This window comes from Oryctolagus cuniculus, chromosome X (assembly GCF_964237555.1).
Source record: "Oryctolagus cuniculus chromosome X, mOryCun1.1, whole genome shotgun sequence".
Classification (NCBI taxonomy): domain Eukaryota; kingdom Metazoa; phylum Chordata; class Mammalia; order Lagomorpha; family Leporidae; genus Oryctolagus; species Oryctolagus cuniculus.
The window spans coordinates 89,730,478-89,745,334 of NC_091453.1; the positions used below are offsets into that span (position 1 = coordinate 89,730,478).

General features: G+C 50.5%; 1 protein-coding gene across 1 annotated transcript in view; it reads left to right on the forward strand.

Annotated features, from left to right (window-relative positions):
- Positions 1-14,857, forward strand: part of LOC100349444 (glycine receptor subunit alpha-4) — a 26,165-nt gene continuing 11,308 nt past the window's right edge. Inside the window, exons 1-7 of the mRNA XM_070067158.1 lie at positions 1-416; positions 3,767-3,897; positions 4,177-4,244; positions 4,897-5,120; positions 5,257-5,339; positions 6,757-6,897; positions 13,235-13,449. Of these exons, the coding sequence (XP_069923259.1) occupies positions 346-416; positions 3,767-3,897; positions 4,177-4,244; positions 4,897-5,120; positions 5,257-5,339; positions 6,757-6,897; positions 13,235-13,449 (933 nt within the window). The 5' untranslated portion in view covers positions 1-345. The remainder of the gene's footprint in view (positions 417-3,766; positions 3,898-4,176; positions 4,245-4,896; positions 5,121-5,256; positions 5,340-6,756; positions 6,898-13,234; positions 13,450-14,857) is intronic.

Genomic DNA, 14,857 nt, shown 5'->3' on the forward strand with positions numbered 1-14,857 from the left:
GCAGGGTTTGGAGAGTGATTGCTGCCCAAAGAGAACCTTTGCTGGCACGCTGGCCGGCAGGCTGAGGCCCCTTCCAGAGCCCAGGGTGAGCCCAGGCAGGAGCCAGTAGGGTTGTCTGTGTCAAGATCATTTTCAGGGGACTAGTTCTGGCCTGTGACCGATAAAGACAGGGCAGAGGAAAGAGGCCGAAGAGGAAAAAGAGCACAACTCCTAGCCCAGCCCCACGGGCTCCTTGCAAGCAGCCCAAGTTGGAGGAAGGCGCCGTTCTCTGGGCATTCCCACAGGGATATCCCCTCTCACCTTGGCAGCCAGGCTGAGAAAGGGCGCCAAGGTGCCCCCACGGAAATGACAACTCTTGTTCCTGCAAACCTCTCCTTCCTTCTCCTCTGGATCCTGCCAGGGCAGATCCTCCTCAGGTGAGCTGAGTGCGGGGGAGAAGGAGGTGCATGCAAACTCTGCTGGGGGCAGCCAGGGCAGCTGGCAGTTTCCTCTAACTTTGCCAAAAGTCCACAGTCCGGAGGGTTCCAGGGGAGGACACATCCAGCCCCAGTCAGGATGCAGCAGCTTTTCTGAGACGTCAAGGCCCCGGTGCTGGTGGGAAGGCTTCTGCATGAGGGGCGTTTCCTGGTCCTGGGCAGAGATTAGGTCGCTGAGCCCCAGGATGGAGACCAGCTGTCCTGTCATCCAAGCCTGACTCCTGACATGGTGGACCACGCACGGCCCAGATCCCTAAAAATGACAGCAACTTCTGTCAGCTGCCTGTTCAAGGGGCTTCAAGTAGCAGGGTCTCGCCCAAAGACCACAGCAGGGTGAGGCTGGGCTCCTCATGCCCTGGCCCTCTGCAGTTACCCTGCCCCCTGTGCACATGGCTGCTCACTGTCATTCCAGCAGCACCGAATAGCACTAATTTCCTGGGCTTGCAGGCAAGATATGTTTGGGAGTCCTTAGAAATGTCCTCTTCCCCGGCGACTGCCCTGTTTTCAGTAAACCAGAAGCCAGTCTAGGTTGGCAGAGTGCGCTGAGCAGGAAAGATAGTTGTGGTTTGTGCTGAACTGGTCATAAGAGGCGTGCCTCTCGAGGTGCAGGGGGTGAGTGCCCACTGCAGCATCCTCTTCTTCCTCTTCCTCCAAGGAGCACCCCAGAACTGCTTCCTCTGTGGAACCTCCTGCCCCACTGATAGCAGACACATTGGCCAGCAGGTAGACAAGGATGTGGGGCAGAGCAGTAAACGTCTTAAGAGGGCAAAGCAGCTCAGAATGCAAAGGCAGCTTAGCTGGAGTTGACAGGAGGGCTCTAGCAGAAAACAGTACCCTGCTGGCCCTTGCAGGCTCTCCTGGAGGGGAGGCTGCCCCACGGCTCCAGCTCCAGTGGCCGTGTCCCCACTTGTGCTTGGAGTCCATGAGCAATTAGAGCAAGATGGGCCCTCAGAGTCTTGGGTCCAAGTCCTTTGCTTTATTCATGGAAACTAATGCCTAGGGAAGGGGGGGGTGACTTGTCCAAGGTCACATAGGTGCCCATCGGCTGAATCAGCGTTCCCCCCACCCCACCCAGGCCATTACCTGAGAAGGACAGTCAGCAGTGTGTCCTCCTGGGTCTTGCCAGTGTATGGGACTTTCCAGGAATGAAAGGGAGGAAGGAGTGGCTGCACACAGTGACTCTGCTTTCAGAAGAGGGGGCTGCAACAGGGGTTGAGGCCGTAGACAGCTGGGCCTGAAGTCTGACCCAGGGTCCTAGGACTGGGGCTAGTGGAGGGGTGACCTGAAAGTGGGGCTAAGGATGGTGGGGAGGGTCCAGTTGCTCCATGTGCCGGGCCATGTGGCCTCCCAGCAGGCTGATGGCAGATGGCCAGCAGCAGCGGTGGTCTCAGCAGCACCTGGCCAGCGTGGACATCCTGGGGTAAAGCCACAGACTTTTGCTCGCTCCAGCACCACTCTAGCCTCTTTGGATTTGCAGAGCCTGCTTAGGCCACCTGCTTTGACTGGCCCTGCTGAAGGCAGGGGGCGACGGGGATGGGGGGTGGGGAGGGCAGAGTGGCCTCTGTCTCCAGGGTAAAGACTTCCTCCTGCTTGGGACATTCAAGAAGGCAGGACTCTGGGCAGTCAGAGCGGGGCTGCCACTGACCTTCCTGCATCCTGGTATTGTGGTCCACAGATTTAGTTTTGAAGTCAATAGCTCTGGTTCAAATCTTGGCTTTACCATTCACTCCACCTTACTGATCAGCCATCAGCCCTCTGGATCTGTGGGTTCCACATCCCAAGATTCTGCCAACCACAGAAGGGAAATATTTGAAAAAAACAATTTGCATCTGTACTGAAGCTGCCTAGAGTTGTTTTCCTTGTCATTATTCCCTAAGCAGTACAGTATAGTGTATTTGGAACGATTGGCAATCTAGAACTGATTTAAAGTGTACAAGAGGATGCGTTTAGGTTCTATGCAAATATTCAACCATTTTATATAAGGGACTTGAATACCCATGGATCTTAGTATCCTTAGGGGTCCTGGAACCAACCCCCTGTGGATGCTGAAGCATGACTGCAATGAGGATGGTCACAAAAGACTGATGTGAGAAATTATCTAGATGAGGTGTGTAACATCTTCCACAGGGCGCCTTAGCTATTTTTACTATGTTATCCGTCACTGGCTGGTACACGGATTTACTGAGAAAAAGGAGCTCACTGGCTCCAAGCAGACTAGCACCCAAAAGGACAGCAGTGAGCTTGCTGCCAATCGCACAGCACAGCAGCAGCCGTGGAGGAACTGGCTGTAGTGCCTGGCACCCTGATGACAGCATGATGGAGCAGGAAGCACCAGGCCCTGAGCTGTGTCCCTGCACCCAAGCCTCTGCTGAGATCCTGATCTCTAGTCTCTCTGTTGGCAGATAAGCTCATAAGCAGGCAAGTACAAGGTGCTTTGCTGCTGTTAGGGGAGTGGCTTGTAGAGGAGAAGAGGGCTGGCATTCAGGCTAGGCCAAAGCACCTTGATCCCTTCCTCAAAACCAAGCTGTTAGAGGGGACAATGGAATTTGACCTTCTCAACATTACCCTACCAGGAAACACGCCCACACTACTAGAATCCAGATTCCCACCACGGTTCTCAAAGCAAGTTCACCTGCTTGCAGCAGCCACCTCCCTGAACTAAAACATAGCTCCAACCATCACTTCCTGAAACCAAGCCCTCCCCCACAGAAATCTTCCTGGATTCTGAGCAGCCCGGCATGAAGCCCAAGCATCAGAAACCAAGTCGTCTCCTTGGGACCTTCCCGTCCCTGGCCAGGCCAGATGGGCAAAACTTTGTAGTGGCCACATGATCTCCAGGGAGACACTGTTCTTTGAGCACTTTCAAAAACCCTTCAGGAAGAGAACACTGGCTGAGGTAGACCAGGGTTTGAACTGTGACCTTGTCACTCACTAACACTAAGACTTTGGAAAAGTCACTCCTTTTGAAGCCTCACTTTTCTTAGCTGTAAAGCGGAAATAATAGTCCTCACTTCTTCCCCCTCCCCTCATATCACTGAGAGTGGTGAAAGGAAAAGTATATAATCTATGAAAGCTGCTTTCTAGGACTAGCTGGTGAGCTGCCATGTGGGCTTATGGCTGTTTTTGGTCTCTTCATTTGGCAAGAGGGCACCCGAGTCTCACCTCACCTATCCTGCCTGATGGAGAGAGCAGCCAGAGGCAGGGGTGGGGGAGGGAGGACAAGAATGGCTAGAGTCTGTGATAACTGAAGAATACAACTGGTCTCAGACTTCTTTATCTCTCCTCTCCAGGGTGGCCTTGGCAAAAGACGATGTCAAATCTGGGAGCAAGGGGCCCCAGCCCATGTCACCTTCTGATTTCTTGGACAAGCTTATGGGGCGCACATCTGGTTACGATGCCAGGATTCGGCCCAATTTTAAAGGTAGGAAACATAGATCCTATAAAACTCCCTCCCTCCCCATCACTTCTGATGGCACACTACCCAGCCAGTCCGTGTGCCCTGCCCCAAGGAAAGGAGGTTAAGAGCCCATGCTAGTTCTGCCAGCTGAGAAGGAGCATCCCCACACTGCTGCCCAGGGGCCTGTGTAGCTTGCACTGCCTCCTGCCAGGAGCGCCCTGGTACAAAGCTCCAGGAGGGAGTCCTGGACCCTGCTCCAAGTCTGGAATGCCCTGCCAATGGGCTGTGCTTTGCTACCCTCAGGCCCACCCGTGAACGTGACCTGCAACATCTTCATCAACAGTTTCGGCTCCGTCACTGAGACCACTATGGTAAGGGGGTCTCCCTGTTCCCTGCTCCCAATCTAGTGTGAATGGGAGAAGCCCACCCGAGAGCAGACATTTCCTGCCTCCTCCATCCTTTCTCTGTTATATGATCGTGCCTAAAGCCATGGGATATCCAAGGTTGGTCATTGGGAGGACAGTTTTCCCTATTGCTGCACTTCCATGACTAAAGACAGCCTCGCCTAAGCAGCAGGTGTTCAGTAGTTTGGTGCAGAGCACACACCTTGGAACCAGACAAACCTAGATTCCAATCCTGACTCTACCATCTAATAGCTGTACTAACTTAGGCAGATTACTAAAAATCTCTCTTCGTCTTGGTTTCTCATCTATAAAGTGGAGATCGTGACAGCACCCTCCTCACAAGGTTGGTGTGATATTTAGGTGACAGGATGCATACAGATAAAGCACTTACCAAAAAGCCTGGCACACAGTAAGTGTTTAAATAAATGCCTTTTCCCCACCTGGCTTTGCCATTATCAGCCTAAGGCAGGTTCCTTCTCCAGTGGAAACTGACCACTGGCCCTGAGATGTGGCCCCAGCGCTTCCTCCTGCGCTTCCTCCTGCTCTTCCTCCCACGTAGGCTTGTTGGGCCCCTGTGACTCACATGGCCTCTGATGGGCCCATCTCTGCACCCTTCCAGGACTACAGGGTGAATGTCTTCTTGCGGCAGCAGTGGAATGACCCACGTCTGGCCTACAGAGAATATCCTGATGACTCTCTGGACCTTGATCCTTCCATGCTGGACTCTATCTGGAAGCCAGATCTGTTCTTCGCCAATGAGAAAGGGGCCAACTTCCATGAGGTGACCACAGACAACAAGTTACTGCGCATCTTCAAGAATGGGAATGTACTCTACAGCATCAGGTGCACCTGATGGATGGCTGGGAGAATGTGTGTCAAGGGAAAGAAGCTAAATGGATAAGGGGCAGGAGGGGGATTCCCCTGTGCTGTGTTAGTGCCCAGGAAGCCGAAATCATGTCTTTCTTCCTGTCTCTAACAGGTTGACCCTCATTTTGTCCTGCCCAATGGACCTCAAGAACTTCCCGATGGACATCCAGACCTGCACGATGCAGCTGGAGAGCTGTAAGTGTTTCTAAGACAGTCACAGTTCAATGCCTGAAATAGCAGCCAGTTCACCCCATTCCACAATATTCCAGACTAGGCAGGGACTTATCCAAGCCCATGCAGTCCATTCTTGGCCCAGATGAAACAGAAGCCAGGGAGCCCTAACAGTCCAATGTGCTTTTCATCCCAGCACTATTTGCTGCTCTGGCTGTTCCACAGGGCCAGGGAGTGGGAAGGCCCCAGCATTATGTACAAAAGTGCCTCTGCTGGTTGCTGGGGAGATTTGAGGGGCACTTCCTTTGCCCAAAAGTATGCTCCTTCTCACAGGGCCTGAAGCAGTTCTACCTTGATGCCCATCCCAAGACCTTGAAGATGCCTATAAAAATTGCATTGTAGGCAGAGTGGGAGAGTACTCTCTGGACCATGCTTCTCCATCTCCATAGAGGGCCTTTGTGAGAGGTAGGGAAGAACAGTTCCAGGAAAAGACAGTGCTCATCCTTGGCAGGGACACCAGCCTGCACAGCTGCTCAAAGAAGCATGGCAAGGGTGACACATCACTCATTTCCGCTCCTTCCCCATCTCATAGATGAGGTGAGACTGTGGGATCAGGAGACACCCACCTGGTCCTCAGAGAAGAAGGCGCATAAGCCACTTTCACATCCAGGTTCTCATTACCCCTTCACAACAACTCTGAAAAATGGGTAGAGCAACTACAGCTATCCCCATTTAAAGGAAAACGAAGTTTCCCAAAGTCACACAGTTACTCTGGGTCAGAGTCCTACACTGGGTATCTCTCAGCTCAGTGCTCTGCTCCCATTTCTACCAGACCTGTGTGAATATGGCCTTATATGTGGCATGAACCTTCATTAACTGCTAGCTAACCGTGAACAACTTGGCATGCTCAGCTATTAGCTCTCTATTTGCCCCAATTTAAGGCTCTGGCTAGGAGTCTGTGGTATGTACATTGTCCCATGCATGACTGGCAGAATATAAATAGCTCTCTCCTCCCTGAGGTGAAGTGGCGGAAGTCCTGGCTCTGAGGCTGGCTCAGCTCAAGACATGTGTTCAGTACACATGCTTAATCCCCTGGGCATGAGATAAGGCAGGAGGTTCCCAGCTGGGGTCCTTGACATCTTTCCAATCCTATTGACCTGCATTCTAGATCTGCCAGAATCATTTTTCTTTGGACCTTTCTCAAGCTCGAGAATGGGTAGTAAAGGCGCCTGAAATTTTGCTGATTTTCCCAGTTAGGATGGGTGCGTAGGATAACTGCCCAAGTACCAGCTTCAGAAAAGCTTCCCTTTCAAATATGAGCACGAAGTTCCTAAACGCAGGCCTTACTCCTCATCTGTTCTCTCCTGCTAGTTCTAGCCCTACCTCTGCCTTCACCCATCATTCACACTCTGAGGCCCTCTGCCATATCTTCCACTTGTAGTTGGCTACACCATGAATGATCTCGTGTTTGAGTGGCTAGAAGATGCTCCTGCTGTCCAAGTGGCTGAGGGGCTGACCCTGCCCCAGTTCATCCTGCGAGATGAGAAGGATCTAGGCTATTGTACCAAGTACTACAACACAGGTAAGAAAGAGGCTCTTTACTGGCTTTGAGTCACAGAAGGCCTCCAGGGGACAAGGGGGCCATCCTTGCTTGAAGGCCCAATCTAGGCTAGATACGGTGTTAAGTGCGTTGTATACTTCAACTCTTTGTGGTAGCAATTATCAACATGGCTTTTCAGTAAAGGAAAACTGAAGTTCTAAGAGGTTAAATGAATTGTCCAAGCTATATGGATAGCAAATAGCATATTTTGAACTCAAATCCAGATAATCTAACTCCATCCCCATGATGTGCTGCAGAGCCAATGGGCCTATGACACTGAGTGGCAAGGGTGTTCCACTTTTTCCTGTGGCCAACTTTGTGTGAAAGCTGGGGAACTTCCATTTGGAAGCAGTTAATGGCCATCTTGAACTCAGAGTGAATAGGCCACAGCTGCCACTGCTGCCACCCCCCATCCAGCTATCCTAAATTGACTTGGTTTCTCAGGTATAAAACATGGGCGAGGGGCTGGTGCTGTGGCATAGTGGGTAAAGCCACTGCTTGCAGCGCCAGCATCCCATGTGGTGGCCAGCTCAAATCCCAGCTGCTCCACTTCCCATCAAGCTTCCTGTTAATGGTCTGGGAAAGCATCAGAAGATGGTCCAGGTACTTGGGCCCCTACACACACATGGGAGACCCAAATGAAGCTCTTGGCTCCTGGCTTTGGCCTGGCCCATCCCTGGATATTGTAGCCATTTGGGGAGTGAATCAGTAGATGGTGTGTGTGTGTGTGTGTGTGTGTGTGTGTGTATCTCCGTCTCTATAACTCTGTCTTTCAAATAAAAAAATGGGTAAACAAGTGGACAGGGGCTGCTTTTCCAGCCTGAGTATTTGCCTTTTGAATCTTCCTTGAGAGTTGCTGTTTTCTCATGACCCTGGAAACATGGCTCAAACCCTAAGATAGAGGCAACAGGCTGAAGAGGGTGACCCTGGACCCATCCTATAATATGCTGATATGCACTGAGTACATGAACATGTACATGTGCCCAGTGGACATGTATGTGCAAGTGTGTGGGGGAATGCTGGGGAGTAGAGAGAGGAACAGGTCACTGAGTTTTTAAAATGCAGTTGAGAATGGAAATTGGTATGCTCCTTATTGGTAAAAACTTGGCTATTTGTATATAGATCAATGGCTTTCAAACTTTGGTGTGCCATATAGCCCCCTGGACTCTACTTCTCAGAGGTTCTAACCACATATACTTGGAGAGAGGCCCAGAAATCTATATTTTAATAAACATCTTGAGGATCCTGATGCATGTGATCCAGGGGACACAGTTTGAGAAACTTTACTCAAGAAGCTTAAAACAAAAATTTCCCTATTTGTTTATCTAAGAATACCACACCTTGGAATGCATTAATAAGGAAACATTCCAAAATATGACATTAGCTTTAGAACCAAGAGGGCTCCCGAGTCACTGTTTTATACTAGCAAAAGCCTGGAACTATTTGAAGTATCCAGCCCTGGCCGTTGTGGCTGTTTGGGGGAGTGAACCAGTGGACAGAAGATCTGTGTGTGTGTGTGTGTCTGTGTCTGTCTGTCTCTCCATCCATCTCTCTCTCTCTCTCTCTCTCTTTCTCTCATTGTGCCTTAAAAATATACATAAATGAAACAAAGAAAAGAAAACATGGGTACCTAGTAAGGGCATGTCATGGCAAGAAACTGGGGGTGGGGTAAGGTGAGATAGACTCAAGAAACAGCGAGAAGTCACAGGGTCACAGGACTTTTCCAGGCCTGTGGGTCACTGATGAAACGACTGGCCATAAGGAAATAGGTAGGCCTCATTAGCGTAAGTGTACACCAGAATAAAATAACTATATGTACATCCTATTGTTCTCGCTTAGCTTACCCTAAGCCTCTGCTTCTGAACCAGTGTTTTCTTAGACTTGGGGCCATGCAAAGAGGATAAAACAAAGGTGGTTGGCAAGAGCGGCAGAGCACCAGTCCACACACCGGGGGCCAGCACACTTTATGTTAGTGGAATCAAATGCCACTGCCTGACACTCTTGGAGAACCCGCTGCCTGCTGTCCAGAGCTGCTCTCTGCCAGGCATTATTTCCAAATGTTTGTTATCTGGCTCTCCTCACTTGCTTAACACACAGGTAGCGTTCATCCCCAGTGAATTGTTGCTTTTTTAAAAAAAGATTTATTTATTTATTTTAAAGTCAGTGTTACACTGAGAGGAGAGGCAGAGAGAGAGAGAGAGGTCTTCCATCTGCTGGTTCACTTGGTGATGGTGTCAATTGGCCGCACGGATGGAGCTGCGCCGATCCGAAGCCAGGAGCCAGGAGCTTCTTCCGGGTCTCCCACATGGGTGCAGGGGCCCAAGGACTTGGGCCATCTTCTACTGCTTTCCCAGGCCATAGCAGAGAGCCGGATCGGAAGAGGAGCAGCCAGGACTAGAACCGGTGTCCATATGGGATACTGGCACTTTGCTACCAAGGCTTCTGGGGTACTAGCAAGCACAAGAAAGGCTGCTGAGAGCAGAATGAAGTCTAAGCTAAAGCTTTTTTCTTTTTTTCTTTCTTTTTTTTTTTTTTTGACAGGAAGAGTGGACAGTGAGAGAGACAGAGAGAAAGGTCTTCCTTTGCCATTGGTTCGCCCTCCAATGGCCGCCGCACCGCGCTGATCCGATGGCAGGAGCCAGGTACTTATCCTGGTCTCCCATGGGGTGCAGGGCCCAAGCACCTGGGCCATCCTCTACTGCACTCCCTGGCCACAGCAGAGAGCTGGCCTGGAAGAGGCACAACCGGGACAGAATCCGGTGCCCCGACTGGGACTAGAACCCGGTGTGCCAGCGCCGCAAGGCGGAGGATTAGCCTAGTGAGCCGCGGCGCTGGCCTCTTTTTTTTTTTTTTTTTTTTTTTTTATTTTTTATTTTTTGACAGGCAGAGTGGACAGTGAGAGAGAGAGACAGAGAGAAAGGTCTTCCTTTGCCGTTGGTTCACCCTCCAATGGCCGCCGTGGCCGGCGTGCTGCGGCCGGCGCACCACGCTGATCCGATGGCAGGAGCCAGGATCCAGGTGCTTTTCCTGGTCTCCCATGGGGTGCAGGGCCCAAGCACCTGGGCCATCCTCCACTGCACTCCCAGGCCACAGCAGAGAGCTGGCCTGGAAGAGGGGCAACCAGGACAGAATCCGGCGCCCCGACCGGGACTAGAACCCGGTGTGCCGGCGCTGCAAGGCGGAGGATTAGCCTAGTGAGCCGCGGCGCTGGCCTCTTTTTTTTTTTATTTTTTTTTATTTATTTATTTTTTTTTATTTTTTGACAGGCAGAGTGGACAGTGAGAGAGAGAGACAGAGAGAAAGGTCTTCCTTTGCCGTTGGTTCACCCTCCAATGGCCGCCGTGGCCGGCGTGCTGCGGCCGGCGCACCACACTGATCCGATGGCAGGAGCCAGGATCCAGGTGCTTTTCCTGGTCTCCCATGGGGTGCAGGGCCCAAGCACCTGGGCCATCCTCCACTGCACTCCCAGGCCACAGCAGAGAGCTGGCCTGGAAGAGGGGCAACCAGGACAGAATCCGGCGCCCCGACCGGGACTAGAACCCGGTGTGCCGGCGCCGCAAGGCGGAGGATTAGCCTAGTGAGCCGCAGCGCCGGCCTCTTTTTTTTTTTTTAAAGATTGATTGATGTGAAAGGCAGAGTTACAGAGAGTGGGGAGGTGGCAGGGGTAGGGGAGAAAAAGATCTTCCATCCCCACTGGTTCACTCCCTAAATGGCCACAACAGCCAGGGCTGGGCCAGGCTGAAGCCAGGAGCCTGGAACTCCATCAAGATCTCCCATGTGATAGGGGCCCAAGGACTCAGACCATCTTTTGCTGCTTTCCTAGGCACTTTAGCAGGGAGCTACATCAGATGTGGAACAGCTGGGACTGGCACCCATGGTCACATGGGATGCCGGTGTTGCAGGCAACGGCTGAACCCAGAGAGTCACAACACCCACCAGTCCCTAAACTAATGCTTTAGTAACTGCTACCTATGTGTGCAACCCCTGAAAAACATTATCCCTTTTAATTTTTCCAATAGCCCAGTGATGCTGTCAATATTGGTTTTGCTCTGTTTTTCAGACAAGTTAACTAAAGCTCAAAAGGCTTGAGTGTTTTGCCCAGGGTCACATAGCTAATAAGTGGAAAGTTTAGGATTCATATGCAGACAGTCTCTGACTCTGAAACTCTCCTGCTCTTTATCCTCTTGTGATGTCACTAACTACAAAGGCCTTCTGCTGGAAATGAAAGTGCTGGCAGGTACTTCAAAAAGTTCATGGAAAATGGAATTCAAAGATAAAGTTATTTTGGTACAAAAAAATTTAAAACCCATACACAGCTTTTAATAATACTTTTTTCTATGAACTTTTTGTTTTGCTTTTTTTTTTACAGGCAGAGTGGACAGTGAGAGAGAGAGACAGAGAGAAAGGTCTTCCTTTGCCGTTGGTTCACCCTCCAATGGCCGCCGCGGCCGGCGTACTGCGCCAATCCGAAGGCAGGAGCCAGGTGCTTATCCTGGTCTCCCATGGGGGGCAGGGCCCAAGCACTTGGGCCATCCTCCACTGCACCTCCAGGCCACAGCAGAGAGCTGGCCTGGAAGAGGGGCAACCGGGACAGAATCTGGCACCCCGACCGGGACTAGAACCTGGTGTGCCGGCGCCGCTAGGCAGAGGATTAACCTACTGAGCCACGGCACTGGCCCTCTATGAACTTTTTGAAGACTCCTTCATATGCATGGATTTCAAAAATTTTTGCACCCAAATATACTTGTCTGTTTTTTAATATTTATTTATTTATTCGAAAGGCAGAGTGATAGAGTGGAAGAGACAGAGAAAGAGATCTCTGTCCGTTGGTTTACTCCCTAAATGGCCACAACAGCCAGGGCTGAGCCAGGCTGAATCCAGGAGCCAGGAGCTTCTTCCAGGTCTCCCACATAGGTGGCAGGGGCCCAAGGACTTGAGCCATCTTCCACTGCTTTCCCAGGCACATTGTTAGAGAGCTGGATTGGGAGTGGAGCAGCCAGTACTTGAATCGGCACTCTGATATAGATGTTGGTGTCACAGGTGGTAGCTTAATCTGCTATGTCACAATTCTGGCCCCTAAACCTTTTTAAAATTTATTTTGGGGCTGGCACTGTGGCGTAGAAGGTTAAGCCTCCACCTGCAGTGTCGGTATCCCATATTGGCACTGGTTCAAGTCCCACCTTCTCCATTTCTGATCCAGCTCCCTGGAAATGCACCTGGTAAAGCAGCAGAAGATAGCCCAAGTCCTTGGGCCTCTGCACCCATGTGGGAGACCCAGAAAAAGCTCCTGGCTCCTGGATTTGGCCTGATCCAGCCCCAACCATTGGGGCCATTTGGGGAGTGAGCCAGCAGATGGAAGATCGATCTCTCTCTCTCTCTCCATTTCTCTCTGTATCATTGCCTTTCAAATAAAAAAAAATCTTTACAGAAACAAAACAAAATTCATTTATTTGAATGGCATAATTAGAGAGAGAAAGAGAGATCTTCCATCTACTGGTTCACTCCCCAAATGGCCACAACTGCCAGGGCTGGATCAGGCCAAACCCAGGAGCCAGGAGCTTTATCTGGGTCTCCTGCATGGGTAGCAGGGGTCCAAGGACTTGGGCCATCTTTCACTGTCTCCCCAGGCACATTACCAGAGAGCTATATTAGAAGTGGGGCCAGCGCTGTGGTGTAGTGGGTTAAAGCCCCGGTTTGCAGAACCAGCATCCCATATGGGTGCTGGTTCGAGTCCTGGCTGCTCCACTTCCAATCCAGCTCTCTGCTATGGCCTGGGAAAGCAGTAGAAGATGGTCCAAGTCCTTGGGCCCCTGCACCCACATAGGAGACCCGGAAGAAGCTCTTGGCTCCTGGCTTCAGATCGGCACAGCTCCAGCCATTGTGGTCATCTGTGGAGTGAACCAGCAGATGGAAGCTCACTTGCTCGCGCTCTCTCTCTCTCTCTCGCCCCCTCCCTCTCTCTGCCTCTGCCTCTGCCTCTCTGTGGATCTGCCTTTCAACTAAATAAATAAAAATCTTTTTTTTTAATAATACGGAGCAGCTGGGGCTCTAACCATTGCTCATATGGGATGCTAATTTCACAGATGATGGCTTAACCCACAGCACCACAGCACTGGCTCCTAAACTTACTTTTTAATTCAGTTTTCCACAAACATTCTAAAGTCCCCTCATACACCTAGGGCCATTTTGAAACCCTTATTGGCCTAGCTTAGGTGCGCAGCAGCAGGGCAACAGAGATAGGGCTGCCCTAGTCCTGACTCTCAGGCTCAGTTTACAGGCTGAGCACCTGCGGTCTGATACCTCACCTCTTTCCTTGCAGGGAAATTCACTTGCATCGAGGTGAAGTTTCACCTGGAACGGCAGATGGGCTACTATCTGATTCAGATGTATATCCCCAGCCTACTCATCGTCATCCTGTCCTGGGTCTCCTTCTGGATCAACATGGATGCTGCCCCTGCCCGTGTGGGGCTCGGCATCACCACCGTGCTCACCATGACCACCCAGAGCTCTGGCTCCCGGGCCTCTTTGCCTAAGGTGAAGAGACATGCAAGGAAACTTGCTTGACATCAGGCTCTCCTCATTCCCCATTCATCCCATGCGCTCTTCTGCTCACTCTTTATCTTGGATTTAAGGTTGAGCAGAGTCATTGAGCAGGTGTTCCACATTCTCTCCTCCCCAAAAACATATTGCCAATAACATTGCTAACAACACAAAGGCTGGGGTTAGGGATGATGTCTGACTAGGGAATGAGTAGAACATGCCTAATTCCTTCCCTAAATACTAGCATGTCCACAATCTTGCAATAGGTCAAGAGAATACAGCCCAGAGAGGCAAAGTGACCTTCTCAAGGTCATCACTCAGAAGAAACAACCAAGAAATACCAGGATTTTAAGCCAATTTCTGTCCTCTATGTCAGAAATCAGATACTATTAAAAGGAGCTCTAGAGACAGTGTCTGCTCTTTTGATATGAGAAAGTTTTGAGGTAGCAAATGACGAAAGTCAGTAGAGGCTGATCATCTGGGACCTGGTGATGTTTTGATTATGCAGAAAGATTTGTGCTGATGGGACTGGGCACGGTTCTCCCTGCCTCATAGCTTCAACTAGGGAATTCACAGGTCACTTCAAGGTCCTTATAGTCAGCAAAGCTCTAAGCAAACCATAGTGCAAGGTCATTAATTCATTCAATAAATACTTACTGAGCAGGTACTATGTACCAGGCACTGTATTTAGTGCTAGAGAAATGGGGGATGTGAAAGCAACAAAGTTCCTTGTGGATCTTATGGTGAACATACTCCCTCTTTCTCTGAGTTGTTGGAACCAAGCCTTGTGATCTCCCATCTCTCAGTGCTTGTCCCTACTACGATTTTTTACTAGGTATGTAAACAAGAGGTCATCTGGGGCATCTGTGGTGAGTTTATAAATTTGACGCATGGAGAAAGTAGTGGTTTAGAGTGGGAGATTAGAGTCAAACATTTTGGATTTAAGTCTCAGCCTTGCCATGTATTACTAGTGTGACCCTAGGTAAATTCCTCAATTTCTCAATTTCTTCATCCATAAAACAGGATAAGAATATTACCTCTTCCAGAAGGTTATTGTGAAAAATAAATAATGTATCACTACACAGGACAGTGTTTGGCACATAGTCACTCAGTAAATGTTAGCTACTCTTATCATTATTAGGTGTTAGGGTTGAAAAATGTGAGGGATGGATCTGGGACCAAAATGGCTAGGGTCCCCAATTACTTTTTAACTTTTTTTTTTTGAACAGGCAGAGTTAGACAGTGAGAGAGAGAGAGACAGAGAGAAAGGTCTTCCTTCCGTTGGTTCACCCCCAAAATGGCCACCACGGCTGGCACGCAGCACCGATCCAAAGCGAGGAGACAGGTGCTTCCTCCTAGTCTTCCATGTGGGTGCGGGGCCCAAGCACTTGGGCCATCCTCC